Raw genomic sequence first — 27,994 nt, 5'->3', positions numbered from 1 at the left:
GGCAGGAGTGGGGAGGGCAGACAGACATCCCCCTGTTAGAGCTGTCACCCTCATGCCTCCTGTATCTCCCCCTGTGCCCGTATCCTGCACCCCCCTCCTGTCCCAGAGACATGCCCAGCAGCTGAGAACTCCTCCCTGGGGAGCTGCTGGCCAGAAGCTGCATCCATGAGAGCTCCAGCTGCTCTCCCTTGGGCCTGCCCTGTTTCTGTACTCGGAGCTGCCAGGAGGCCTTCTATTGGGCTGCTTTGTATTCCTGCCCGAGCAGCTGTCTCCAACAGCTGGGTTTGTATTGGCCACTGGTTATGGGGCCTTGCAGCATCCTCCATGTGACCTGAAGGATTGAGATGGGTCTGCTTTGGACCAGGCAATGCATCAGGAATGCTTTTTCTCCAAAGGCCCAGCTGCTGTAGAAGCCCTTGTCTGAACCTCCCCCATCTCCTGCTGATCAAGTGCAGAGAGTCAAGGTGCTTGTCATGTTGAGCCACCAGTCCATTGTTCAGGTCAGTAATGAACACCTCTTCCAGCAGAGTGCCAACATGGGCCTGATGTGGTCCCTATGTCACTGAAGACTATGGAGCAAGTCCTTGAACTGTTGGAGGTCCCTCAGGCCCTGACAGATCAGATCGGTTTATCACCCACCCTCCCACTAACCCCACCCCATCAGCTTCATGGCTGCCCTAATGCCTCCCTCAGACCAAGAGGGGCTCAGAGATGGAGAGCTGGGGATCGGATTATCATCCCAGACTTGGGACACCCCCCCCACATTAACACCCGAAGGTGCAACATGGGGACAGGAGTGAGAGTGCCACTTCACCTGCCCTCCCAGCCCAGGATGCTCCCCCTCCTGTTCATCTGGATGTCACTCCCCTTCCCCCTCCAGCTCAGTTACTGTCTCACTTCCCTCTGTGTTCCAGAGCTCAGTGCCTTCTCCAGGTCCCCTTTCACCCCCCTCAGCTGCTAACACTGACTCCCCCCTTCTCCCCACCTCCCCCCCCCACCCCCCCACCTCCCCTCCCACCACCCCACCCCCCCCCCACCTCCCCCACCACCCCCCCACCTCCCCCACCACCCCCCCACCTCCCCTCCCACCCCCCCACCTCCCCTCCCACCACCCCACCCCCCCCACCTCCCCTCCCACCACCCCACCCCCCCCACCTCCCCTCCCACCACCCCCCCACCCACAGGGCGGTGTGTCCAAAGACAGCACCTGTCAGAAGGAAACATTGACAATGAAGGTTCCTCCCCATCTGTCCCAGCCCAGACGCTCGTGTGCTCAGCCCTGGGTGAAACATTCAGCTGGTGAGTCTGCCCTTTCCTCACAATCAACACCAATAACTGTTTATTGATGACAAACCACAATTCTCGGCATCTGTAGCTAAACATTGATAATAAGTAGGATCAAATTGCTGCCATCATAAAACATTATGGTGATAAAATAAAATAACAGTGTTACAGAAAGTGCGAAGTTGGTAAGTTCAGCTTAAATTAAGTTAGAATAAAAATAGAACAGTAACAGATAAATAGAGATTTTTGTCAACATATTTATACAGATATTTACAGAGCTGTTCAAATTTGGCATGTAATGTGCAAAACAATGTATCAGTTTCACCCCAATAAATACTGTGCCTCTGAGTTGCCTCGGGATGTTGTTTCATTTCGGGTCAATCAGTGACCCACTGAAGACAGTGATGATGAGCAAGTGTGAGGGAGGAACCATCCTTGAAGATCCCTCTGACGGTGACACTGCTCACATTTCTGAGACGGGATGGACACACGACTTGAGAAGGTCTCATTTGAAGGATCAGGATCCAAACCTGCAGACCCAGGATCCACCGTTCAACCTGTGGAAAAATATTCCCAGGAAAACTCAATCTCAGTCCTGAAAGAACTGGATGTGAGCAATGAGCTGTAATTCTGTGTGTCTGCTGTGATATGGAAGGATGGACAATGATGTCCATGTTCACACTGGAACTGGAGGATCCCATTATTCCACAATAAGGCTCCAGGAATGTCCTGCAGTGAAGGTCAGGAATGACAGACACGAGGCAATCACTTCAGGATGGGGAGGGGAGGGGAATTAGTCTGTCAGGATTGAACAGTGTTTGGGAGGGTGGGACAGGGTCAGGAGGGGAGGGGAATTAGTCTGACAGGGTTTAATAGTGTCTGGGAGGGTGGGACAGGGTCAGGAGGGGAGGGGAATTAGTCTGACAGGGTTTAACAGTGTCTGGGAGGCTGGGACAGGGTCAGGAGGGGAGGGGAATTAGTCTGACAGGGTTTAACAGTGTCTGGGAGGCTGGGACAGGGTCAGGAGGGGAGGGGAATTAGTCTGACAGGGTTTAACAGTGACTGGGAGGATAGGACAGGGTCAGGAAGGGAGGGGAATTAGTCTGACAGGGTTTTGCAGTGTCTGGGAGGGTGGGACATGGTCGGGGGTGAGGGGGAATTAGTCTGACAGGGTTTAACAGTGTCTGGGAGGATAGGACAGGGTCAGGAAGGGAGGGAAATTAGTTTGACAGGGTTTAACAGTGACTGATAGGATGGGACAAGGTCAGGAGGGGAGGGGAATTAGTCAGGGTTTAACAGTGTCTGGGAACGTGGGACAAGGTCAGGAGGGGAGGGGAATTAGTCTGACAGGGTTTAATAGTGACTGGGAGGGTACGACAGGGTTAGGCGGGTAGGGGAATTAGTCTGACAGGGTTTAACAGTGCCTGGGAGGGTGGGATAGGGTCAGGAGCAGAGGGGAATTAGTCTGACAGGGTTTATCAGTGTCTGGGAGGGTGGGACAGGGTCAGGAGGGGAGGGGAATTAGTCTGACAGGGTTTAACAGTGTCTGGGAGGGTACAACAGGGTCAGGAGCGGAAGGGGATTAGTCTGACAGGGTTTAACAGTGACTGGGAGGGTGGGACAGGGTCAGGAGGGGAGGGGATTAGTCTGACAGGGTTTAACAGTGACTGGGAGGGTGCGACAGGGTCAGGAGGGGAGGGGAATTCGTCTGACAGGGTTTAACAGTGTCTGGGAGGGTGCAACAGGGTCAGGAGCGGAAGGGGATTAGTCTGACAGGGTTTAACAGTGACTGGGAGGGTGGGACAGGGTCAGGAGCGGAAGGGGATTAGTCTGACAGGGTTTAACAGTGACTGGGAGGGTGCGACAGGGTCAGGAGCGGAAGGGGATTAGTCTGACAGGGTTTAACAGTGATTGGGAGGGTGCGACAGGGTCAGGAGGGGAGGTGAATTCGTCTGACAGGGTTTAACTTTGTCTGGGAGGGTGGGACAGGGTCAGGAGGGGAGGGGAATTAGTCTGACAGGGTTCAACAGTGTCTGGGAGGGTGGGACAGGGTCAGGAGGGGAGTGAAAATGTTATACATCACTGGTGCTACGTTAAAATGTCACTCACCGAATCATGAAGGAGCTGGAACAGAGATGTCAGAAGCTGAGAAAATAAAAACGGAGTGTGAGAAATGGAACAAAATATAACTTGACCATTTTGAGTTATTGTCGCTCAGTCACAGGACCCAAGATTCAATTCCCCTCAGCATTAACAAAGCAGACCCAGAGGGCACAGCACAAAGGGAGTGGAGGAAGAGGGATTGGAGGGAGAGAGTGGATGGTGAGGTTGAGGGAGTGCAGTGTGGGGGATGGGGAAGTGAAGGGTGAGGCAGTGGGACACTGGGGCCTGAGGGAACAGGAACTGAATGGTGATGGATGGGGATAACGGATGAAAGAGCAAAGAATTGGATGGAGATGAATGGGGGGGTGGGGGACATGTGAAAATGAGGAAGAAGTGGGATAAGAGGTTGAGGGTCTTCAGAGTGCGGAGGGTGGTATATGTGTCAGCCTGAGTAACACTCAGTAGAATGTAACTCTGTACTTGCAAATCCCTCTCCATCATTCCCAACACTCTGTCCCCTCAGTCACTTACTGGGAGCTGTTGTGTAGGTCCCACTTGGTGAACCTGCAGAAACAAAATAAATGTCCATTAGAATGGGGAATAATCCATTCTCAAAGGATGACAACACAGTGTGAGAGAATTGAGGTTCAGTAAGAAATCCTAGTTCCCACATTCCTTTCCATCCTAACCTTTTATGGAGATGCTGGAGATCTCAACCATTCCATTGATATTCAGTCAGTGAGAAGGTGAGAATGTGTGAAGGGTTTAATGACCAATATTAGACCTGGACTGGGCCGATCACCTGAACAAAAGTCAGACAGGGGACAGGACGTGTGTACACGTGTGTATGTGTGTGTGGGGGGGTTTATTCAGTTCCATTCCACACAGTGCCCTGTGCTCCCAGTACAGGAGATTCCCCCACACTCACTCTGTCCCCTCAGTTCCACATTCCCCTCTCTCTGATTCTTACCTCTCCAGGGTTTTTTCCAGATGATTATTCCGAATATTGCAGCCATTGCAGCGACTAATCCAATCACAATTCCAAGATGAGCATATCCTGCACTGTTTTTCAGGACTTCTGAAATACATTTGAATAACATCAGGATTGTCTCTGTTCCTGGATCCGTTCCCAATTCGTGTCGATTCAAGACAATTGAAAAGAACCTGTCCGTTGGGACTTGATGGGGTTGGTTTAACATTGGTTTGACCGTCACCCAGTTTCACTCTCCAGTGAAGTCCCTAAAGATCTTATTGAAGGGGGTGCAAACACCGTGTCGTCCCAATCTCGGGGGATAATATCCATGTTTACGGAAGGTGCTAGGTTGAGAGACGGACTGAAGGTCCAGTAACAGAGTAAATGAGTGAATTCCATCTGCTTCAGTTTTATCCAATGTGGGGAAGTGTGCAATCATCCACTTTAGATCTGAGGAAGACAAATCTGAACCCTTTCGTGCTGTTGTGAGATGATAAGATGTTAAATATAGTGCATTTAGCAAGGCCATGTAGAAACATCATAAACATCTCATGCATGTTTCATTAAAAAACACAGAAAGTTAATAGAGTGTTGGCCGTTACCTCAAGGGGGTTACAATACAAAGTGGCAAAGTGCATCTTTGGTTAGACACTATCCAGAGAATGACATTGTGTCCTGAACATCAAACCTCACATCAGACAGACTGTTCTTGGAGGAGGGTATAGTGGAGATTCAGTAGAGTGAATGATAAGCACTGGTCACATTAACGTCACTAATCTGCTCCTGGGATGTGGGGGTCACAGAGACAGAGATGTCTGCAGCACAGAGAGACACCCTTCAGCACATCATGTTAACAACAACCAACAAACTGTTCTAATCCCATTTTCAAGCACTTGGCCATAGCCTTGTCAGCCTTGGAATCACAAGGGCACATCTAAATACTTCTTAAATGCTAATGAGGGTTTCTGCCCCAACATCCGAACAGGCAGTGAGTTCCAGATTCCCACTACCCACATTTCCTCACATCTCCTCGGAACGTTCTCAGTATTAATGTGGATGTTCTCAGACTTATCTAAAATCTATTCCCCCTGTTCATTGATCTCTCCACCCCACAGGAGGAAATGTTTCTTCTGTCTGCCTTATCTGTGCTCCCCATGATTTTATATATCACAATCATGTCCCCTCCCCCTTCGATCTCCTCTGCTGTATGTAAAACAATCCCAGTCTGTCTCATCTCTCTTCATAACGGAAACTCTCCAGACCAGGCATATCCTGGTAAATCTCCTCTGCACCCTCTACAGTCCTATCATGTGAACGAACAAATGATTTCATTGTCATGTGTATTTTACAGTGAGAAAACAGTAAAATACAGTGAGAAGATTTTTCACTGTCACCACAATCTGACACCATTTTGATTAGTTTTAAGAACAAGGGGACGGCTCAGTGGTTAGCACTGCTGGTTCCCAGTGCTAGGCACCCAGGTTCGATTCCAGCCTCGGGCTACTGTCTGTGTGGAGTTTGCACATACTCCCCAGGTCTGCATGGGTTTCCTCCCCCAATTCAAAGATGTGCAGGTCAGGTAAAGTGGCTATGCTAAATTGCCTACTGTGTTCAGGAATGTGGGTCAGGTGCATTAGTCAGGGGTAAATGTAGAGTAATGGGGAATGGGTTCATGTGGGATATTCCTTGGAGGATCAGTGTAAACTTGTTGGGCCATTGGACCTGTTTTGACATTGTTGGGATTCATTTTTAAAAAACCAAAAAAATGAGAGTTAAAGCTTCAAGAGAGTCCATGAGTCCCAATCATCGATGATGCTGCGCCACTATCCCTCTCCCACTGCCTCGCCCACTCTCTACACTGGACCCAACCAACGTTGAAACTGCCACTCTTCAGGCGCCATTTTGTATATCTGGGCCAATTCTCCTCTGCCACCGCCTTGCTGCCACCTGCACTGTATCCACCAACATCAGAGTCGCATCTCTCACCATTTGGCCAACCTCATCAATGTCACTATGAGGCCCTCCCACCAATGTATCTCCATCACTAGAGCTGGGTCCAACCAATGACGAAGTTACCGATCCTCAGGTGCCACCTTTCACTGCTGAGCCTACCCTACCAACATCGCCCCTGCTGGGTACAGCTGCCAATTCCGATGCCAGCTCCCCATGCTCGGCCCTGGTAAAGTAAGTCAGCAAGGCTCACTTACCACCATCACAAGGTCCACACTAGGCCCAGTCGAGCCCACACTGGGATACTTTGCTGCTGCTGATGCTGTCCAAGCTCAGGAAAAGAGGTGAGTACAAACAGAAAGACCAAAAAAATGGAAAACCATTCAGAGGAGACGTGGAACTATACTCCACCGCCATCTTGATGACACATTGTGCCTGTAATTTCTCTTTGATTACATTAGATTCCTGATAGTGTGGAAACAGGCCCTTCAGCCCAAGAGGTCCACACCGACCCTCCGAAGAGTATCCACCCAGACCCATTTTTTTGTCTTTTTCTTCCTGTCTGGGAGCAGTGGGAGACAGAGTGGAGGTGATGTTGGACACCAGGAGGTTGCCGGGAAAGTAAAAGAACAGTAAAAATTCTTACCTTCGAAGCCTGAGGCCTTTTTCCTGTCCGGGAGCAGCAGGAGACAGTGCAGAGGTAGTGGTGGAGACGAGGAGGTTGCCGGGAAAGTAAGGACTTAGTATAAATTTGGGCAGTGGCTAAACCCGAGATACTACACGTGTAGTACCTCCCTCCCTCAACACACCCCCCCCACCCCACCAACTCTAACCAGAAGAAAAGGACTCTGTAAGGTAAGGCTTTCTTTTACTTTTGTTTCCTTCATATATTTAAGTGCATTGTTTGGTTTTAGTTAGTTGCTCTAAAACTAAGGCTTACAATGGCAGGGGACTCAGACCCGTGGCATGTGCCTCTTGCTTGATGTAGGAGCTCAGGAATGTGGCTGACGTCCCTGGCTCTTACATTTGGAAGAAGTGTGTCCAGCTGCAGCTCTTGTTTGACCGTGTGACGGCTCTGGAACTGCGGATGGACTCACTGTGGGGCATCCGAGATGCTGAGGAGGTCGTGGATAGCACGTTTAGTGATATGGTCACACCGCAGGTTCGAACTGCTGAGGGAGACAGTGAATGGGTGACCAAAAGGCAGAAAAAGAACAGGAAGGCAGTGCAGGTGTCCCCTGCGGTCATCTCCCTCCAAGACAGGTATACTGCTTTGGATACTGCTGGGGGAGATGGATCACCAGGGGAGGGCAGCAGTTGCCAGGATCGTGGCACCGTGGCGGGCACTGCTGTTCAGATGGGTGGGAAAAAGACTTGTAGGGTCATAGTCAGAGGGGATTCTATTGTAAGGGGAGTAGATAGGCCGTTCTGTGGCCGGAAACAAGACTCCTGGATTGTATTTTGCCTCCCAGGTGCTCGGCTCAGGGATGTCACCGATCGGCTGCAGAGCATTCTAAAAGGGGAGGTGAACAGTCAGTTCTCTTGGTGCTTATAGGCACCAACAATATAAGTAAAAAAAAGAGATGAGGTCCTGAAAGCAGAATTCAGGGAGCTAGGAGAGAAGTTAAAGTGGAGGACCTCAAAGGTAGTGATCTCGGGATTACTACCAGTGCCACATGCTAGCCAGGGTAGAAACGAAAGAATAGGCAGGATGAACATGTGGCTTGAGGGATGGGGTAGGAGGGAGGGGTTCAGATTTGTGGGACATTGGGACCGGTTCTGGGGAAGGCGGGACAATTACAAATTGTCGGTATACATCTGAACCAGACTGGAACTAATGTCCTTGGGGGAGTTTTTGCGACTGATGTTGGGGAGGATTTAAACTATTGCGACAGGGGGCTGGGAACCAGAAGAGACAACTAGTAGACAGTGAGTTGGAAACTGAGACTATAAGGATCATGAAGTTAGCATTACCAAGGGGAAGAGTAGGCAGACAGCAGATGAACGCAAAAGAACTGGCAGCCTGAAGTGCATGTACTTTAATGCATGAAGTATGGTGGGTAAGGCAGATGGACTTAGGGCTTGGATTGGTGCCTGGGAATATGGCGTTATTGAGATCACAGAGACTTGGTTGAAGGAAGGGCATGATTGGCAACTAAATGTTCCAGGATATAGATGCTTCAGACAGGACAAGGAGGGAAGTAAAAGCGAGGGAGGAGTTGCATTGCTGGTCAGCGATGATATCACGACTGTGCTAAAGGAGGACACTACGGAGGATTGGGTAGTGAGGCATTATGGGTGGGGTGGAAAAATAAGAAGGGCTCAGTTACATTGTTGGGGCTGTACTACAGGCCTCCCTACAGTGAGTGTGAGGTAGAAGAACAAATATGTGAATAGATTATGGAAAGATATAAAGGCAACAAGGTGGTGATGATGGGAGATTTTAATTTTCCCAACATTGACTGGAATACATTTAGTGTCAGAGGTCTGGATGGGGCAGATTTTGTAAGGAGCATCCAGGAAAGTTTTCTGGAGCAGTATGTCAATAGTCTGACAAGGGAAGCGGCCATATTGGACCTGGTGTTGGGGAATGAACCAGGCCAGGTGGTAGAAGTTGCAGTGGGAGGTTTTCTTTGGGAATAGTGACCACAATTCTGTAAGTTTTAGAATACTCATGGACAAAGATGAGAGTGGTCCTAAGGGAAGAGTACTAAACTGGGCCAAGGTGAATTATATCAAAATTAGGCAGGAGCTGGGAAACGTGGATTGGACACAGCTATTTGAAAGGAAGTCCACATTTGAGATGTGGGAGGCTTTCAAAGACAGGTTGAAGATAGTGCAGATAGGCATGTCCCGTTGAGGACAAGGGATAGGAAAGGCAAGATTCGTGAACCGTGGATGATCAGAGAAATCATGCAACTAGCCAAGAGGAAAAGGGAAGCGTTCATAAGGTCCAGGCAGCTTAGAACAGAACTGGCCTTGGAGGAATATCGGGAGAGTCGGACCAATCTTAAACGAGGAATCAAGTGGGCTAAAAGGGGTCATGAAATAAGGAGAATCCCAAAGCCTTTTATTCCTGTATAAGAAGCAAGAGGGTAACTAGAGAAAGGTTTGGTCCACGAAAGGATAAGGAAGGAAGGTTGTGTGTCGAACCTGAGAAAGTGGGTGAGATTCTCAATAATTACTGTGTATCAGTGTTCACTGAGGAGAGTGTTTACTCTGGATCACTTTGACATAAAGAGGCAAGATGTGTTGGATAGGCTAAAGGATATTAAGGTGGACAAATCTCCAGGACCGGATAGGATCTAACCCAGGTTGCTGAGGGAGGTGAGAGAGGAAATAGCTTGGGCCCCGATAGATATCTTTGTAGCGTCCTTAAACACAGGTGAGCTGCCAGAGGACTGGAGGGTTGCTCATGTTGTCCCCCTGTACAAGGAGGGTAGGAGGGATATTCCTGACGTCAGTGGTGGGAAACTTGCTGGAGAAGGTACTGAAGGATAAAATCGATTTATATTTAGGAAAGAATGGGTTTATCAGTGATAGGCCACATGGTTTTGTGTGGGGGAGATCGTGCCTTACCAACTTAATAGAGTTCTTTGAGGAAGTGACCAAGTTGATAGATGAAGGAAGGGCTGCAGATGTCATATACATGAACTTTAGTAAGGCATTTGATAGGGTTCCCCGCAGTAAACTAATGGAGAAAGTGAAGTCACATGGTGTGCAGGGTGTTCTAGCTAGGTGGATAAAGAACTAGTTGAGCTAGGAGATAGAGAGTAGTAGTTGAAGGGAGTTTCTCCAAATGGAGAAAAGTGACTAGTGGTGTTCCACAGGGGTCAGTGTTGGAGTCACTGTATACATAAATGATCTGGAGAGGACAGAGTTGGTCTGATCAGTAAGTTTGCAGAAGATACGAAGATTGCTGAGGTAGCAGAAAGCATAGGGGACTGTCAAAGAATACAGGAGGATATGGATAGACTGGAGAGTTGGGCGGAGAAGTGGCAGATGGAGTTCAATCCAGACAAATGTGAGGTGTTGCATTTTGGGAAGTCTAATTCTAGAGCGAAATATACTGTAAACGGAAGAGTTTTGGGAAATGTTGATGGGCAGAGAGATCTGGGTGTGTAGGTCCATTGTATCCTGAAGGTGGCTGCACAGGTGGATAGAGTGGTCAAGAAGGCATATGGTATGCTTGCCTTCATCGGACGGGGTATTGAGTATAAGAGCTGGCAGGTCATGTTAAAATTGTACACGACATTGGTTCAGCCGCATTTTGAATACTGTGTACAGTTCTGGTCGCCACATTACCAAAAGGATGTGGACGCTTTGGAGAGGGTGAAAGTGAGGACTGCAGATACTGGAGATCAGAGCTGAAAATGTGTTGCTGGAAAAGCGCAGCAGGTCAGGCAGCATCCAAGGAGCAGGAGAATCGACGTTTCGGGCATGAGCCTTCCTGAAGAAGGGCTCATGCCTGAAACGTTGATTCTCCTGCTCCTTGGATGTTGCCTGACCTGCTGCGCTTTTCCAGCAACACATTTTCAGCTTTGGAGAGGGTGCAGAGAAGGTTTACGAGGATGTTGCCTGGTATGGAAGGTGCCAGCTATGAAGAAGGGTTGAGTAGGTTAGAATTGTTTTCATTAGAAAAAAGGAGATTGAGGGGGGACCTGATTGAGGTCTACAAAATCATGAAAGGTATACACAGGGTGGATAGGAATAAACTTTTTCCCAGGGGGAAGAATTCAATAACGAGAGATCACACATTCAAGGTGAGAGGTGAAAAGTTTAAGGAGGATACACACTGCAAATACATCACACAGAGAGTGGTAGGTGCCTGGAACGCGTTGCCAGGAGAGGTGGTAGAGGCAGGCACAATAGATTCATTTAAGGTGCATCTGGACAGATGCATGAGGAGGTGGGGAGCAGAGGGATACAGATGCTTAAGAACTGAGCGACAGTTTTAGACAGTGGATTTGGATCGGCTCAGGCTTGGGGGGCCAAAGGGCCTGTTCCTGTGTTGTAAATATTCTTTGTTCTTTGTTCATTTCCCTCTGACTAATGCACCGAACACTATGGGCAAATTAGCATGGCCAATTCACATAGCCTGCACATCTTTGGACTGTGGCAGGAAACCAGAGCACCCAGAGGAAACCCACACAGACATGGGCAGAATGTGTAAACTCCACCGAGGTGGGAATCGAACCTGGGTCCCTGACGCTGTGAGGCAGCAGTGCTAACCACTGAGCCACCGTGCCGTAATATGGATTCCAGAACTGTACACACTAATCTCGCTGTGATATAACCAAGTTTTGATACAGGTCCAGTGTAACTTCCTTTATCTTCAAATCTATGACACAGCTAATAAAAGGCAAGTGTAACACATGCCTTCTTAACCACTTTACCTACCTGTCCTCATACCTTAAGGGACCAGTGGCCAGCCACATCAAGGTCCCTCTGATTCTCGGTGCTTCCCAGGATCCATCATGGATTCCCTTGCCTTGGTTGTCCTGCCCCAGTGCATCACCTTCGCCTTATCCAGAGTGAATTCCATTTGGCACTGACCAGCCCACCTGACCAGAACATCTATATCTTCCTGTAATCGAAGGCTATCCTCCTCACTCATTTCATATCATCTGAGAACTTACTGAATAACCCTCTAACAGGCAACTTTATATAATTTCTATAAATCATAAACAGCAGTGTTACTGGCTGGTCTAGCATTTATAAATCAATCCTAATTGGTCAGAGGGCAGTTGAGAGTTACCCACACTGCTGTATGTCTGGAGTCACATGGAGGTGAGAACGGCTGATTTCCACCCAAAAGGGGATTCATGAACCAAACAAGTTTACACAACAATGGTTTCATTGTCATTATTAGATTCTTCATTCCAGATTTTCATTCAAATCAACTTCCACCATCTAACAAATGGAATACAAACTCAGGTCACCAGGATGTTACTCAGGTCTCTGGATTAATAGTCTGGTGATAATACCACCATGTCATCACCTCCCCTCCTCACGAAAAGGGGGAATTCCACCCACCATCATTTTACCCAGTCTGGGAAAGTGTGAGTCTAAGAAAATCTAAGGTCAATCTCAGAGAGAGCTATCAAAGTATGTTAATAGTTTTAAAAGTTTAGGTGTTGTAAAAAAAATGGACACACACACACGCACACACACACACACACACACACACACACACACACTCCAGTCCCTTACCCCATGATAGAGCTGGGCCTCTGCCAGGCTGCTGTGTTCAATTTGACAGGAGTATTGATCCTCATCCCCAGCATTGATCTCAATCTCTTTCTGGATCTGATGGGTCCCATCGTGGTTCGGTCAAACCCCCGAGGATTGAGTCTCAGACATGACCTCTCCATTCCTTATCCAGGTCACCTCGATGTCTACAGGATAAAACCCAGTGACCAGGCAGGAGAGAGTGAGCGGCTTGTCCTGACCATTGGGCTCCCTCCTGGAGATGAACATTTCAGGCTGAACTGTGATGGGAAAGGGTGAAAACACAAACAACAGGCAGACACTGAATGGAATGGGAGAACGGTTTCATAGATCAGTAAGGTTAGATCAGAACATGGAGCAAAACTGAAATACATACCTTTCCTTCCAAAATACTGCTTTCCAGCTTGCAAATATCTCTTTAAATCCTGAACAAACCCTTGCTCGAGATGGGTTTCCCAATATTTGTTCCAGGATTCATCAGCATTCCATTTCTCTTTAGTCTTCACTGCATTGTGATTGGTTGCGATCCATCTCATTCCATCTGGATCTAAGCTGAGGTAATCCTTTCCATCAAATCCATCTCGCATCGATCTATTAATCGAGCCGTCATCAGTGATTTCAACAATTGTTCTCCATTGAAATGTGTGAATTCCTATCGGTGACCAAACAGGAAATAGTATTCAATTTTTTGCAAATAAATGACAACCTGTCTGATCTGAGGGGAGGGTAATCTAGTATCAAATAGAATTGGAAATTATAGTCCAGTAACGAATGATATCAGGGGGTTAGTGCTGGGAGATAGACTGAGTGGGGTGACCCAGGGGTCAGTGCTGGGGGATGGACTGAGTGGAGTGACCCAAGGGTCAGTGCTGGGAGATGGACTGAGTGGAGTGACCCAGGGGTCAGTGCTGGTAGATGGACAGAGTGGGGTGATCCAGGGGTCAGTGCTGGGAGATGGACTGAGTGGGTTGGTCCAGGGGTCAGTGCTGGGGGATGGACAGTGTGGGGTGATCCAGGGGTCAGTGCTGGGGGATGGACTGAGTGGAGTGACCCAGGGGTCAGTGCTGGGGGATGGACTGAGTGGAGTCACCCAGGGGTCAGTGCTGGGAGATGGACTGAGTGGAGTGACCCAGGGGTCAGTACTGGGGGATGGACTGAGTGGAGGGACCCAGAGGTCAGTGCTGGGGGATGGGCTGAGTGGAGTGACCCAGGGGTCAGTGCTTGGGATGGACTGATGGAGTGACCCAGGGGTCAGTGCTGGGGGATTGACTGAGTGGAGTGACCCAGGGGTCAGTGCTGGGGGATGGACAGTGTGGGGTGATCCAGGGGTCAGTGCTGGGGGATGGACTGAGTGGAGTGACCCAGGGGTCAGTGCTGGGGGATGGACTGAGTGGAGTGACCCAGGGGTCAGTGCTGGGGGATGGACTGAGTGGAGAGACCCAGGAGTCAGTGCTGGGGGATGGACTGAGTGGACAGACCCAGGGGTCAGTGCTGGGGGATTGACTGAGTGGAGTGACCTAGGGGTCAGTGCTGGGGGATGGACTGAGTGGCGTGACCCAGGGGTCAGTGCTGGGGGATTGACTGAGTGGAGTGACCCAGGGGTCAGTGCTGGGGGATGGACTGAGTGGAGTGACCCAGGAGTCAGTGCTGGGGGATGGACTGAATGGACAGACCCAGGGGTCAGTGCTGGGGGATGGACTGAGTGGAGTGATCCAGGGGTCAGTGCTGGGTGATGGACTGAGTGGAGTGACCCAGGGGTCAGTGCTGGGGTATTGATTGAGTGGAGTGACCCAGGGGTCAGTGCTGGGGGATGGACTGAGTGGAGTGACCCAGGAGTCAGTGCTGGGGGATGGACTGAGTGGACAGACCCAGGGGTCAGTGCTGGGGGATGGACTGAGTGGCGTGACCCAGGGGTCAGTGCTGGGGGATGGACTGAGTGGAGTGACCCAGGAGTCAGTGCTGGGGGATGGACTGAGTGGACAGACCCAGGGGTCAGTGCTGGGTGATGGACTGAGTGGAGTGATCCAGGGGTCAGTGCTGGGTGATGGGCTGAGTGGAGTGACCCAGGGGTCAGTGCTGGGGGATTGACTGAGTGGAGTGAACCAGGGGTCAGTGCTGGGGGATGGACTGAGTGGAGTGACCCAGGGGTCAGTGCTGGGGGATGGACTGAGTGGAGTGACCCAGGGGTCAGGGCTGGGGGATGGACTGAGTGGAGTGACCCAGGAGTCAGTGCTGGGGGATGGACTGAGTGGACAGACCCAGGGGTCAGTGCTGGGGGATGGACTGAGTGACCCAGGGGTCAGTGCTGGAGGATAGACTGAGTGTAGTGACCCAGGGGTCAGTGCCGAGAGATGGATTGAGTGGAGTGACCCAGGGGTCAGTGCTGGCGGATGGACTGACTGGAGTGACCCAGGGGTCAGTGCTGGGTGATGGACTGAGTGGAGTGATCCAGGGGTCAGTGCTGGGTGATGGACTGAGTGGAGTGACCTAGGGGTCAGTGCAGGGTGATGGACTGAGTGGAGTGTCCCAGGGGTCAGTGCTGGGAGATGGACTGGTGGAGTGACCCAGGGGTCAGTGCTGGGGGTTGGACTGAGTGGAGTGACCCAGGGGTCAGTGCTGGGGGATGGAGTGACCCAGGGGTCAGTGCTGGGGGATGGACTGAGTGGAGTGAACAAGAGGTCAGTGCTGGGGCAATGGACTTGATCATCTTCACTGCCTTATCTCTCTCAGATATTTTCTACAGAGCTTCTCATTGTCCTCTCACACTGCCTGCTGGATTCACATTGTCCATTCCGTAATACAGGAGAAGATCAATGCCCCCCACCCACCTGATGTATGAACAGACATTGAGACCCAGTGAGATGACAGGAATTCTCCAACAAGCTGCTTGTTCCTGGAGGATCACACCCATCTCACCAGATTCCCACTCACTCAATCATAAACCATCTCCTGATCTTCATTATTATGACACAACTTCATAAATTTCTCACTCAGAATAGGCAGAAGGAACAGTGTATCACACTGCATATCTCTGTCTCACACAGTGTTACACGTGGAATGTACAAGTGTTACAGGGAACAGTATAACTCAGGCTCAGTACCTGCCTGTCACTCATTGGAAAGAACAAATAAAATTAAACTTGGTTTTAAAAAGCAAGTTTCTTGACCTCTAGGAATGCTGAAGTGTGATGTAATTCATTACCTTTAGTAATTGTTTTAAAAGGAGGCAATGTGGGAGATAATTTGCACACAGAAAAGCTCCTACACACTTGCAAATGATGATAATTGAAGTTTGATACTGACCAGGGTTTTGGGAATAACTTCCCTGCTCTTCTTCAAAGGTTCATTGACATAAAGCCAACGGAGACTCTGTTCAGCATCTCATCTGACAGACAGCAACTTCAACAGCACAGCATTCTGTAAAGCCTGAACTGGCATGTTCAGTGTAATTGCTGTGTTTATGCCCTGGGCTGGGGCTTTGTACCTACAACCTTCTGATGCAGAACCCAGAGGGATACCACCTACACCACAGTCAACATTACCCTTCAGAAATTCCCCATCACCGATCTTACCAGATGTCTGGTTTGTACTTTTCATCATTGTATTCAGATTCTCCTTTGCCATGTCTGATCGTGTATTCCCGAGACCTGTGAGATATTGCCAGTATTCTGCATCAAAATAGTCCACCATGAACTGCTTGTCTGGGGACCATCCGACGAACATTAGTGTCATGATAATTGAGTTGAACTCCATTGACTATCGCAATGTTAGTCACCTCCGGAAATTCCTTAATGCCGGAGACTGCTGTGTAGATCACAGTCAGTGAGTTGGTGTCTGCAAATCTCAGTTAAAGAAGGGGTTAATAAACATCTACACAGTAGTGAAGACATATGCCCCAGAAATTCCTACACACCCAACCAAGATGTTCCAGTACAGCTCCAACACCAGCCTCAACGTGACAATGTGGAAAATTGCTCAGGCATGACCTGTACACAAAAAAGCAGGACAAATCCAACCCAGTGAATTAACCACCCCCATCACCCTACTCTCGATCATCAGGAAACTGATAGAAAGTGCCATCAAGCAGCAATAACCTGCTCAGTGACACCCATTTTCACTTCTCCTGGGGCCACTGAGTTCCTGACCTCGTTATAGACTTGGTTCAAACTTGGACAAAAAAGCTGAACTCTAGAATGCAAGAGTGGCAGCCCTGGGTATCAAGGCCACGTTTGACCAAGTGTGGCATCAAGGAGTCCTGGCAAAACTGGAATCAGGGGGAAAACTTTCTGCCGGTTGGAGTCATACCTGGCACAGGAGAAGATGGTTGTAGTTGTTGGAGGTCAGGCACCTCAGCTCCAGGACATCACTACAAGAACTCCTCAGGGACCTTCTCTCCAGTATAAGGTCAGAAATAGGGATGTTCACAAATGATTGCACCATGTTCAGCATTGCTTGTGATTCCTCAGGTACTGAAACCATCCATTTCCAAATGCAGCAACACCTGGGCAATATTCAGGAAGAGCTTATGCTCGAACCATTAACTCTTCTGCTCCTCGGATGCTGCCTGACCTGCTTGTTTTTCCAGTGCCACCCTTGTGACAATATTCAGGCTTCGGCTGGTAAGTGGCAAGTTATACTGGCAGCACACACAGGTTCATGTTCTGACCAACTGAAACCGGTGAGAATGTGACTATCTCCCTTTGATATTCAATGGTGTTGTAATCACTGAATTGTCCAGAAACTGAAAGTGGATGAACTACATTTATACTGTATGCAAGAGCAGGTCAGATGTTGGGAATTCTGCAGTGAGTAACTGCTGACTCACGGCCTCCTTAATTGTTAGTCCATCCACAACACTCACTCCTTACGTGAGGGTATCACAGCTGAGCCGGGCTGGGTTAAACATGGAGTCTCCTTCTCCTCCCTGCAGTGTTTACAAGACTTTAGACCAGGAATGATGAAGCTGGGTTTGGCTTCTCCCAATCGATGTGAAAATTAAAATTCTCCATTGGAACCATTTCCCATTTGCTCGGAGCTTCTCTGACCTCGGGGTTTCTACATCCTGCTGTCAGGAGACCTGGACACAAATCCCATTAGAGTCTTCCAGACTGTGCTGCCTTCAATGTGTAAAAGATCAGGCTGGCTGTATAACAGGCGGCTGATCAAACATTCCCCATTTCAAACTCTCCCCAAGAGATTCACATTCACCCCTGACACAGAGAGAGAGGGAGAGAGAATGGAAAGCTGAATTCTGTACTTACCGGGAGAGACCCGGGAAAAACACAGGAAGATGGAGAAAAGGATCAGCAACATTCTGGGAATCCACTCTCCCTATTCCCATCAGGGATTGGGGGGAAAAGCTGCTGATAATGGACTGGAAATGACAAAGAGAAGCGTCTGTAGTGAGTCCATTCTCCAAGTTCGATGGAAATTTGATCACTTCCTCCAACTCAAACATAGAGGGGAATGATTGGTTCTTAATAAAAAAAACACCCAATTCAATGTGAAACCGTGAGCCTGTCACCAGTTACCGGGAGACTGAAAGGCAGACACACAGGGGTTTGACACCAAGAGCTGCAGGTTTGAGACGCTGCCCCCATCAGGAACGGGGATCGCTCCAGGAGGTAAAAGCACAGACCGTGTGCTGCAGCTGAATTGGGAGGGAAATCCTCATTCTCCATCCGACAGCCCCATTCCCACTCTTCATTAGAAAGGACAGTGATCCCTATCCGAATATAAAAGCTGGTCATGTGAGACCCTGAACTCTCATCTCTATCCGGGTGGATCCATCCCTCTTTGCATCCGTTTAAACTTGTACATTTCCCCATGTCTCCAGCGTTATGTATTAAGGTCAGTCTGTCAGGATATGGAAGATACTGTTTATCGCTGCACACTGTGACCTGGCTGATGCAAGGCAAGTACCAGGTGTCCCTGTGCTCCAGAGTGAGGTCCTGAAGGGCCCATGGTCTGAGAGTTACTTCTAGAGCAGGTGTAGAGTCAGAGAGAGTTGGAGAAACATACAGCATGGAAACAGACCCTTCAGCCCAACATGTCCATGCCCACCAGGTTCCCTAAACTAGATTCATCCCATTTGTCTGTGTTTGTCCTGTACTCCCCCCAACCTTTCCTGTCCATGTACCTGTCCGAATGCCTTTTGAATATTGTCATTGTACTCATCTCTACCACATCCTCTGGCAGCTGGTTCCATATCCCCACAACTCCTTGTGTGAAAAACTGGCCCCTCAGGTCGCTTTAAATCTTTCCCCTCTTATACCTCTATCCTCTAGTTTTGGACTCCCCTCCTCTGGGGAAAGGCCACCTCTCATGTTTCTATGTTCCAATGAGTGCAGGCTAATCTACTCAAGCTCTCCCCATCAGACTGAACCTCCATATCTGGGACCAGCCGAGTGAGCCTTCTTCAGACTGCCCTTACTACCAGGATATCCTTCCTTAGATAAAGGGCCCAAACCTGTTCACCGTCTTCCCACTAAGTCTGACCAGTGCCGTCTATAGTTTTTACAAAACCTCCTTACTTTTACACTCCGTCCTTTTGAAATCAAGGCCAACATTCCATTTGTCTTCCGGCTGAACCTGAACACTAGCTTTTTGTGATCGGGGGTGAAGACCCTGAAATCCCTCTTTCCAGTGGCTTTCTCCATTTGAATGATATTCAGTCCCTGAGTTTGTCCTGACAAAGTGCAAAACCTACATTTTCCCACATTACATTCCATCGGCCAAGTGTTGGCCCATTCAGTCAATCTCTTTATATCCCTCTGCAGACACTTCATGTCATCTTCATCACTTGCCATCCCACATCTTTTTGTAACATCCTCAAACCAGACTGTATTACATTCACTTTTCTCTTCCATGTCATTAACATCTTTTGTAAATAGTTGTGGCCCCAACACTGATCCCTGTGGCAGGAGTTACAGGCTGCTATTGTGAAAATGCTTCCTTTATTGGAACTCTCTCTCTTTAATTCCTTTGCTAATCCTCTATCAATACTAATATACTACCTCCACCATCATGGGCTCTTATTAAGTAGCTTCATATATGGGACATTATCAAAACTCCAGACATTTCACCCACTGCTTCTGCTGTATCTATCTTGCTTGTTCCTTCCTCAAAGATTTCCATTTATTTTTCAGGCAGGATTTCCTCTTCACAATGCCATGCTGATTCTGCTTGGTCATGCTGTTTATTTCTAGATTCATTTTCCCAACAATAGGCATTGAGCTGACGAGCCAAAAGTTATCATTTTTGTTTCCTTTCTTTTTTAAGTAAAAGTGGCAGTTTTCTAATCTTCTGGAATTTTTCCAGAATCGAGTAATTTCCAGAAGATTCAATGCATCAACTATCTCTGTGGCTACTTCTTGAATACACTGGGATGCATCCCATCAGGTCCAGCTACAGCTACAAGCTGGACTACATTCTAGACCTCACTGGGGACAGAAACATCAGGCTGGAGACATTTTGAAAGCCTTGAAGCTATTCTTCGAGCACTCCATTACTGATTACACAGAACGGAGCTGTGCTGGACATCAGATCCCTGAAGGAGACAAAGAATATGGATCAGTATGGTGATGGCATTGAGGTGGCTGGTTGGAATTTCAGAGTCTGATTAACTGAAAGCTAATCTTGTTGGAGATAAGAATGTCTTATGAGAGGTCCCACCATGACAGCGCAGCTTCTGAGAGAGGAAAAACTTGTTCGAGAAATCTATTGCCATGTGCAGAAGCTCTGAGGTTGTCAATCAAAGCTGGAGAGCATTAACGGACAAAGACAAGGTTTTGTATTATGCTGAGACTCTGTCCCGGTAAACAAGAACAGCATAACGGGAAAAACAAGAAGAAATATTTGCTGAAGGACCAGCAGAAACATCAAGTCCAGTGGACAGGATGTAAATGTTGCAGAAGACAACACAGCAAAGAAAAGGAAGGACATCAAGTGTTGGGAAATTTGTGGTCTACACACAAGAATCTGATTCACTTTAAACACAAGTCTTCAGCTCAAAAGAGGAAAAGCAGGCCCAAACTGATTATTGCTGGAGACATGTCAGATGGTGATTCGAAACAGGTCATTCTAAACCATATAACCTGTCAGCATCACTGGGTCTCAAGGTAACAAATGGTTTGTTCATGTTGGAATGATGACTGCAGAAGGAGAGCATCAGGTGAATGTGAACTGTCAGACAGGTGCCAGTGATTCATGCAACATCATAATCTTCACAGACACAGTGTGAAGTGGCTCTATTTATGACCTGAAAATGAATCCATCAAAGGTAAATTTGAAACCATCTAATGAAACATCACTCTTCCCAAGAGGACAAATGAAGCTGAGAAACCAATGTGATTGTCACAATAAAGACCAGCAGATCCAGATCGTAGACATTGAGTAACAATCCATCCATCCCAGCTGAAGCAAGTCTAAAGCTTAGATTGGCAACACATATCATCTCAAAGTGTGAGACCAGTGCGGCATTTCCTGAGGAGAGATCCAGTTGCCCTCCTGTCCAACCTGAAAGGAAAGATAGTCAAGCTGGGAAAAAGGGGAGTTATCAAGAAAGGGACAACTCCTACAGAATGCATTTGCAGCATCGCAGCCATGGGGAAAAAACACCTGGAAATCTGAGAGGCTGCATAGATCCAAAGGATTTCAATGATTGTTCCAGAACAGCATCAAAGCAGACAGCATGAGAACATCAGGGATCTTCTGACAGTGGATATTATTGTGGATTAGCTTCTCATATATAGATGTGAAAGACAGTGAAAGAAGCCATTGCACAGACTCTGATTAAAATGTAATGCGACTGCGGAGGGGTCCTGACAGATGAAGTGGAAGCTGAAAAAGGAAAAGGTGAAGGAAACTGAAGTCGAGTGCACAGGAAATGTTCGACAAGGAGAGGATTTCACCCTGATCCTGACAAGGTGAGAGCTGTAACAAAGACATGGGGATGAACAGATGTGAGGAGTGAGCAGTGTTGTATTGGTCACATAAACCACACTGGAAAGTTCTTGTCTAATTTGTCATGAGACTGTGAACCAATGTACAAGCTCACTCCTGAGGAGGGCTAGTGGTACTGGGGCAGGAACAAGAAGCAGCTTTCACTCAAACAACCAAGATCCCCAACTTGTGCCCACACCAGGTGGGAAGGCTTCAGGGGAAAGTGGGACAGACTGCAAGGAACAGTTTTGTTGAGGAATTGTTTTTGCAAATTGTATCTAGTAATTAAGTTTTAACTGCAAAATGACAGTTGACACATTTAATGTATTTTAAATAAAAAGAGATATCATTTGTGAAATGCAACTTTTATTATGTAAACACTCACTTGCCATCATCACACGACCACTTATGTTTTTCTTAGAGTTTCGCCAATAAAACTCAAAAGCCACTGCATGACACAAACATCACTCACTGAGGTGGGAGTATTTGTTGTCAATGTTTTTTTTCTGACAGATGTTAGCATTGGATATATGGTCTTTCGGTGTATGTGTGTGTGTCTGTGTCGCTGAGTATGTGTCTCTGTGTGTATGTGTCTCTATGTGTGTGTCTGTGTGTATGTATGTGTCTGTGTGTCTCTGTGTGTGTCTCTGTGTGTGTGTGTGTGTCTAGTGGGGGAGTGGTGGGTGTGACAGCAGCTGAGGGAGTGGACAGGGGACCTGGAGAGGGCACTGAGCCCCAGGTCACAGAAGGGAGGGAAACAGAGCCTCGGCTGCTGGCATTGACTCTCCCCTCCCCTCCTCCCCCCCCAGCCGGTGTGTCCAAAGGCAGCACCTGACAGAAGAAAACATTGACAATGAAGGTTCCCCTCCATCTGTCCCAGCCCAGAAGCTTGCATGCTCAGCCCTGGGTGAAACATTTAGCTGGTGAGCCCATCCTTTCCTCCCTCCAATAGCTGCTGGGTCACCAGTCAGTGAAGTATTCCTACTTCCCAGCAGCTGCCTGGCCCTCTCTTCACACTCATTCAGATCCTTCCGAAAGGATACATCACCCCCCACCCCGGGGAATAAACACTCCCAGACATTATCAACCATCCAACTCTGAAACACACATGTTAAATAAACATCACTTTGTGCATCCTGAACAAAAACAGAGATTGCTGGAAAAGCTCAGCAGGTCTGGCAGCATCTGTCAAGAGAAATCAAAGAAATCAGACCAGTTCTGAGGAAGGGTCACCAGACCTGAAACGGTTACTCTGATTTCTCTGCACAGATGCTGCCAGACCTGCTGAGCTTTTCCAGCCATTTCCATTGTTGTTTCTGATTTACAGCATGTACAGTTCTGTCAGTTTTTACTGTGTACATCCTGCTTGGTTTGGGGAAGGCTTCCTGGGGAGTTACATGGTCATAACCCCCTCCCAGTTCACACTGAACTGAAGCTCAAACACTGCTGATTCCAAGATCCACAATCTGCAGAGTGAATGAATTAACCCTTTCCTGTGAAATCATTAATGAAGGATTCAGACAAATCAATGATCAAGAATAATTTATTGATTGGCAACTGCAATGATCAGTATCTGCAGTTAATTGTTGATGATAAATAATGACAGATGTTTGCTGCCATAAATACATGATTGTGAACAAATAAAATCAAGGAAGTTTACATCAAAGTTCACATTTGATCACACTGTTTACGTAAAGTGCAAAACAGATCAGTTCAGCTTAAAATAGATGAGAATAAAAATAGAAGACAAGTTAAATAGTGAGAGAGAGATCAAAATATAAAAATCAGACAGTGACAAAATTCATAGAGACTTTAATATTAAAGTTAAAATTTCATTGCATAAAGTGCAGAAATGATTCACGTCCTACAATACAAAAACTCACTCAGAGGGAGTTCAGGACATTGCTACGTTTCAGGTAAATCATTGACCCACTGAAGACAGTGAAGATGAGAAAGTGTGAGGGAGGAACCATCCATGAAGATCCCTCTGATGGTGACACTGCTCACATTTCTGAGGCGGGATGGAAACACGACTTGAGAAGGTCTCACTTGAAGGATCAGGATCCAAACCTTGGGATCTGGGACCACTGCTCAATCTGTGGAAACACATTTTCAGGAAAAGTCAATCTCAATCCTGAAACAACGAGGTGTGAACAATGAGCTGTAATTCTGTGTGTCTGCTGTGATATGGAAGGATGGACGTTGATGTCCATGTTCACACTGGAACAGGAGGATCCTATTATTCCGCAATGAAGCTCCGGGAATGACCTGTAGGAAACCCACAAGGTCAGAAATGGACAGACACAAGGCAATCTCTTCAGGATGGGGAGGGGAGTGAAATTAGTCTGACAGGGTTTAACAGTGTCTGGGAGGGTGAGTCAGAAGGGGAGTGAAATTGGACTGGCAGGTTGTAACGGTATCTGGGAGAGTGAGACAGGGCCAGGAGAGGGCTGAAATTAGTCTGTCAAGTTTTAAAGGTCGGTGAGACAGGGTCAGGATGGGAGTGAAATGAGACTGACAGGGTTTAAGAGTGACTGGGAGGGTGGGACAGGGACAGGAGGGGAGGGGAGTTAGTCTGACAGGGTTTAACAGTGTCAGATAGGGTGTGACAGGGTCAGGAGGGGAGGGGAATTAGTCTGACAGGGTTTAACAGTGTCTGGGAGGGTGGGATAGGGTCAGGAGGGGAGGGGAATCAGTCTGACAGGGTTTAACAGTGTCTGGGAGGGTGGGACAGGGACAGGAGGGGAGGGGAGTTAGTCTGACAGGGTTTAACAGTGACTGGGAGGGTGGGACAGGGTCAGGAGGGGAGGGGAATTAGTCTGACAGGGTTTAACAGTGTCTGGGAGGGTGGGATAGGGTCAGGAGGGGAGGGGAATCAGTCTGACAGGGTTTAACAGTGACAGGGAGGGTGGGACAGGTTCAGGAGGGGAGGGGAGTTAGTCTGAAGGGTTTAACAGTGTCAGGTAGGGTGTGCCAGGGTCAGGAGGGGAGGGGAATGAGTCTGACAGGGTTTAACAGTGTCTGGGAGGGTGGGACAGGGTCAGGAGGAGAGGGGAATGAGTCTGACAGGGTTTAACAGTCAGGAGGAGAGTGAAGAATTTCCAAATAAGTCTATAGACAGAAACTGACATATCATTGACGAAATTATGAAGAAGCTGGAATACAGACGTCCAAAGCTGAGAAAATAAAAAAGAATGTTTGAAATGGAATGAAATATAAAGTTACACACTCTGAAATATTCTCTTTCACTCACTGGACCCAGGATTCAATCACCCTCAGCACTGACTAACCACATTCACACAGCACAGTGCAGAAGGAATTCAGAGTGAAGGAGTGGAGGGAGATGGAGTCGGGAATGGAAAAATAGGGGGGGAGGATTGGAAGAGAGGTTGGGGGTGTGGAGTTGAGGAAGAGAAGGACGAGAGAGTCATGAAGGATGAGAGAGTCATGAAGAACTGAACCGTGAGGAAACTGATGAGTGTCCCATCTACACCTTCCAATCCCTCTCTCATCATTCCCGACACTCTCTCCCCTCGGTCACTTACTGGGAGGTGTTGTGTAGGTCCCACTTGGTGAACCTGCAGAAACAAAATAAATGTCCATTAGGATGGGGAATAATCCATTCTCAGAGAGTGAGAACACAACAAGTGTGAGGGAATGGAGATTGTCAGAGATCCTCATTCCCACACTCCCCTCCATCCTTACACCTTATGGAGACTCTGGAGATCTCTCCCATCCCATTGATATTCAGTCAGTGAGGATGAGAGTATGTGTGATGGGTTTACTGATCTACGTTAGACCTGATCTAGGCCAAAGGAAGATCAGACAGGGAACAAGCTGTGTTTATACATGTGTATCTGTGTGGGAATTCAATCAGTTCGATTCCCCACAGTGCCCTGTACTCCCAGTACTGGAGATTCCCCCACACTCACTCTGTCCCCTCACTTCCACATTCCTCTCTCTCTGATTCTTACCTCTCCAGGGCCTTTTCCAGATGATTATTCCGAATATTGTAGCCATTGCAGCAATTAATCCAATCAAAAGTATAAGATGGGAACGTACCACACTGTTTTCTGGGATTTCTGAAACACATTGAATAATATCAGGATTATCTCTGTTCCTGGATCCATTCTCGGTCTGTGTTGGTTGGGGTCAGTTTTAGTTTAACCCACCCATTGGGAATTGATGGACTTGGTTCAATAAATTTTGCACTCGAGATCTCGTTGATGGGATAACTGCACAGAGGATGGTATCCTTCACCAAGTCACCCTTTATTTGTATATGAACAGTCCTTGACTTTAGGACTGATTCTTTCAGAGTCAGGTAGCAGAGTGTCATCATCTCTAACACTTCCCTTTTTATTTGTCAGCCAGGGCTCCCTGATTGGGGCTGGATCAATCAGGGAACTCATATTCTCTGAGGTCCTGCTGGCTAGCCTCGTTACAATCACAACTTCCCTCCCCCTCTGAGTCTGAGAACATAGGCCAGCCATTTTCCTTGGAGAGCATCCTGGGGCGTTTTAACACTGGGACAGCTTCCTCCATGTTCAGCAGATAATAACGGCAACATCGAATGCACAGGAGCTCGCCTCTTGTGCCAGGAGTGCCTCGACAGGATTTTATTTTCTCTTTCCGGTGGCAAAGGCATCGAGTTGGCTCCTCCATCATGTCCATCTCCGATTCTAAACTCTCAACAATATTTGACAGAGATAGGGAACCCATGGGTTCAGGCAGCCTTTCTGACTGCTCAGAGGGGCAGGGTACGTTTTGCTCCTGCATTGTTTACAAATTTACAACTTTCAAACGGACCTTGTGCTGGTTCAGGACCATCGCACCTGCCTGACCTTTCCACATCACTGGTCCTGATCTCACATGGAGCATGCCTCTTTCCCAGATAGGGCCATTTCCATCATTCTTACACCAAACCTCCTCCCCTTACTGTGATGATACTGCAACTTTAAGAGGTTATTTTGTCCTGTTTCTTTTTAAAGAGAAATTGTAAGGCAGAGGTGTCGAGTTGTCTGGTTGGAAAGCCAGTGAAGTGACTGGCTTATGAGGCCTTGGGTTTTTTAAAGCAGGAACAATAGAAGCAGCCTGGATGGGTGTGGCCAGCTCTTGGACCTAGATTTCTAGCTTGTAGTTTGTAGTTTTTTAGCTTTCTGATTCAGCATCAGTTACTGTTGGAGTCTCCTTGCTGCTCCTCTCTCTGAGCTTTCTCTTGAAGCTTTTCCTTCTGGCTTGCTGCAGTTACCTGTGAGACAAATCTATTTTCTGAACTTTGCCAAGGGGTGTGTTTATGGGATGTTACTACATTGAATCATTAATTAGTAATCGGTACTGTGTCTATTGATTTGTTAATTTTTCTGATAGATTTATGGTATTCCAAATTCCTCTTTCTTTAGTTAAATATTAGCTCTAGTGTTTCGATAAAGTGTGTTTTGCCTAAAGCTGAGTAGTGTGACCAATCGAATTGCATCTGAAACACAGCACTTTACATGTCCCTTTAAAATAAGATAAAGTTAGGCTCCAGGCTGCCTTCTTAAAATATTCTGCAGGGGTCAGGTCTGATCCTTAATTCCCTGCAGCAAACAGTTTCTCTTGTTTGATGGAGACTTGTGTCCAGCATTGGTGTTCCTGAGGTCATTACACCCGACCCCCACAGGTCCGGGAAGATCAGATTCAACCTGGTGCAGAGTCTTCTACCCATTAGCAACTCTGCTGGTCCCAACTCTGCTGTTGCATGTGGGTTAATCCCATAATCAAATAAGAACCATGATACCTTGGTAACTATCAAGAGGGTAGGCTGATTTTCAAGCCAGCCTTTAAAGTTTGGACTGCTTTTTCTACCAGGCCATTCAATGTTGGGTGGTATGAAGCTGTCCTTACCTGAAGAATCTCATCCCATTTTAAAAACATGACAAAATTTCTGGTTTGTAAATTGTGGTCCGTTACTTGTGCTACCTGAGAGGCTTTATCGTGCTACTGCAGAGGCTTTAAACTAGTAAGGGGAATAACTGAAATCAAAGTAACAGTGAGGAAAGAGAAAGGGCTGAGGCTGGTACAGCAGGTAAGGGGAAACAGCTCAAATCGTCAAAACAGGCAAGAGCTTGGCAGTGACCAAGGTCAGAATGATAAACTGCATTTACTTCCAAGGAAGAGGTCTGTCAGGTACGGCATGGTTGGGAACATGGGACTAGGGTATCACCGCTATTACAGAGACATAGCTCAGGGATGGACTGGACTGGTATCTCAATGTTCCAAGGTATCGAAGGATAGAAAGGGGGGGCAAGAGAGGAGGACAAGATTTTGGTTCAGAATAACATTACAGCTGTACTTCGGGAGGCATATATTGGGAGATTGACCAGTGAAGTTATATGGGTGGAACTGAGAAATAAGGAGGAGATGATCACCTGGTTGAGATTGTATTATAGCCCCCAGTAGTCAGCAGGAAATTGAAAACCAAATATGTAAGGAGATCTCATATCTGTAAGAATATTCAGATGGTAACAGTA

The 27,994-nt window shown here is 47.7% G+C and overlaps 1 protein-coding gene and 1 pseudogene across 5 annotated transcripts in view; both read right to left on the bottom strand.

Annotated features, from left to right (window-relative positions):
• Window positions 1-1,289: 1,289 nt before the first annotated feature.
• On the bottom strand, window positions 1,290-17,888 carry LOC140455374 (class I histocompatibility antigen, F10 alpha chain-like; annotated as a pseudogene).
• Window positions 4,601-27,994, bottom strand: part of LOC140455373 (class I histocompatibility antigen, F10 alpha chain-like) — a 41,038-nt gene continuing 17,644 nt past the window's right edge. For 2 of the 5 annotated variants that reach the window (XM_072550176.1, XM_072550179.1), the window contains exons 5-7: window positions 25,458-25,565; window positions 25,029-25,061; window positions 23,039-23,579 (exon numbers count right to left, since the gene is read on the bottom strand). In XM_072550176.1, the coding sequence (XP_072406277.1) occupies window positions 23,575-23,579; window positions 25,029-25,061; window positions 25,458-25,565 (146 nt within the window). In that variant the 3' untranslated portion in view covers window positions 23,039-23,574. Of the gene's footprint in view, window positions 4,841-4,962; window positions 5,176-23,038; window positions 23,580-25,020; window positions 25,062-25,457; window positions 25,566-27,994 lie in introns of those variants that run through there. The other 3 variants (XR_011952828.1, XM_072550178.1, XM_072550175.1) reach the window with 3 other exon arrangements.

This window comes from Chiloscyllium punctatum, chromosome 30 (assembly GCF_047496795.1).
Source record: "Chiloscyllium punctatum isolate Juve2018m chromosome 30, sChiPun1.3, whole genome shotgun sequence".
Taxonomy (NCBI): domain Eukaryota; kingdom Metazoa; phylum Chordata; class Chondrichthyes; order Orectolobiformes; family Hemiscylliidae; genus Chiloscyllium; species Chiloscyllium punctatum.
This window is presented reverse-complemented; position numbering and strand designations above follow the sequence as displayed.